Source organism: Penaeus monodon, chromosome 23 (genome assembly GCF_015228065.2).
Source record: "Penaeus monodon isolate SGIC_2016 chromosome 23, NSTDA_Pmon_1, whole genome shotgun sequence".
NCBI lineage: Eukaryota > Metazoa > Arthropoda > Malacostraca > Decapoda > Penaeidae > Penaeus > Penaeus monodon.
Window position 1 is genome coordinate 35,148,630 of NC_051408.1, and position 2,232 is coordinate 35,150,861.

The 2,232-nt window shown below is 37.9% G+C and overlaps 1 protein-coding gene across 1 annotated transcript in view; it reads right to left on the bottom strand.

Moving 5' to 3' along the window:
* Positions 1–1,059, bottom strand: part of LOC119587959 (heterogeneous nuclear ribonucleoprotein M-like) — a gene marked incomplete in the record, with an annotated part of 57,205 nt that extends 56,146 nt beyond the window's left edge. Inside the window, 1 exon segment of the mRNA XM_037936670.1 lies at positions 907–1,059. Coding sequence (XP_037792598.1) covers positions 907–953 — 47 coding nt within the window.
* Positions 1,060–2,232: the final 1,173 nt, after the last annotated feature.

Sequence of the window (2,232 nt, forward strand, 5' to 3'; positions counted from 1 at the left end):
TAACAGGCTGTCATATACGGAAAGTTTTACGCAAAGCTTTCCTTGTATCATATAGCTGCATAAACCAAGCTAGGCCCTAGAAAATTTTTATCTGAAACCTCTGGAGGTTTATTTTCCAAAATATACAAAGTATTGAACTCCTTAACTCCTCCTTGGCAAATGAAATATGACAAGACAGACAATGGTGCACACAAAATGGCCCAAAATTTATGAAACCCTCCAAAGTATTACTGGCATCAAAGCCTGTTCAAAACTAGTATTACTCCCTACTCTTGGAAAAAAACATCCAACAAATACCTATAAACTAACTTCATTATCAGCAAAATTCGTGTCTTCCTCTAAAATCACCTTTTATTCACAATTTATTTACACTTAGTTTCCCACAACGATATTATCTACCATTCCGGAGGCTCTACCCAATGTTTTTGCATTTCAAGCCGACACATCCCCGTCAAAACAAATGCAGTGACCCAGATGGCATTCCTTGCTGCCCTTTCATCATCACACTGTTAATGCAGCATTTATATGGGGGTTTTAAAGGGGAAAAAATATCCACCCGGGATTGTTCGCGGCTAAAACAGGCAGGAAGCGGGATGTGAAGAAGAAAAAAATTCGACAAATCCATCTTTCAAGTTTCAGGGTCAGGGTCTTTGTCTATCGGTGCACCAAAATGAAATATCTATTCTATCCCATTACCTCATACTCGTCACTAAGGTGTATTACTTACACATGGTTCCTGATACCGTTATGTCTCATTAATTATTCGTTGTCACTTCGATGACGGATATGGAACGCCGCGTAGCCTTAGCAACTACAATCCGTCTTTACAAAGAATCTATTTTAATCTCCTTAATCCACGATCCATTACACATATATGATGTGTCTGAACAATCTAAAGATCCTCACCTGTCGCGATTTTCGGCCGAATAGTCGTTTTCTTCTTTCATTTCCATGATGATCGGCAATATTTCTCCGTCTCTCAACAGAAGTGACGCGCATTAACTATGGCGGCGCTTGGGAGATACGGAGCTCACTCGACCGGACGACAGCTGTGGCTTCGGCATCCTCTTCGAGCTTAGCTTCGCATTTTCCCGTCACCCTTTTACTCTATATCTACTCACTGAATTTACTTAATAGGTATCTTGTTTATTTTATCCACAACCGTTTATCATTTGCCTTGGCCAATATTATAAGTAAAGTTATAAATATTAAATTGTTAGTCCTAGTAAGCCGAACATCTTGTTGCCAGATCCGGACAACCGGCGTATCACTACTAATTCTGAAAATTCCTGTCTACTTGTTGATTCTGTTGTATATTTTCAGATTGTTGGCAAGGGATGAAAGTCCGACCCTATCAGTATGAAATGTACTGTACCCTTTCTGCTTTTTTAAACAAACGTTCATATTGTACAATAACAACATTTGCGCATGCGCTTATATGACAGCCAACGAGTCGCCTAAAAATTACAAATAGCAAATATATCTAAAAACCAATATGATTGCAACAATGAAGCATCTACTCGAAAAAATTAGGGAGAGATTTTTATCATCTTTCACTTAGTGTAAAAAAAAAATATCATTAACCCATTGCCTAAGCACCCTGCATTGCAGATAATCGACCAGATTTCCGAAAATCTTGCAAATTTTTGTAAACATTTTATGGTTTATCCATTATTACTATCCAAACTGTACGTATAGATGATACGAGGAAACTACTTTCTTCTGCCATTTTCTTAAACAAAAACGTACATCCCTATATATAATCCTCGAAGCCTTCCCAGTGCATTTTGCAATGGATGAGGAATAACACATTGTTCGCTCATACTAGCAAAAGAAGCTGCTAAATATAAATCTGACGAGATATACTTACGGCATTATTATGCTCTCTCTCTCTCTCAAGAGGATCGAGCACTTGCCAGGCGATACGCCAATATCCTCTCGTGAATTGTGCATGAGCTCCTGACTTTCAACCTCAACCAGTTAATTCTCTTTTATGTTTGGCTAGTTTTGATGACCGCAATCTATGACAAGAGTTGATCTTTTACCATTAGTTAAAATGAACCAACTGGGTGATTTATGCGTTGCCTTATTTATTCAAGACATTTGTCACAAATTGAATAAATGTCAATGAATTTGCAGGTAGAATGTTAGCACATTTTATGGTTATAGATTGCGGCTCTTTGTGTCAATTAGTGGTGTATATATACACTATGTATCTAGACTAGACTACGC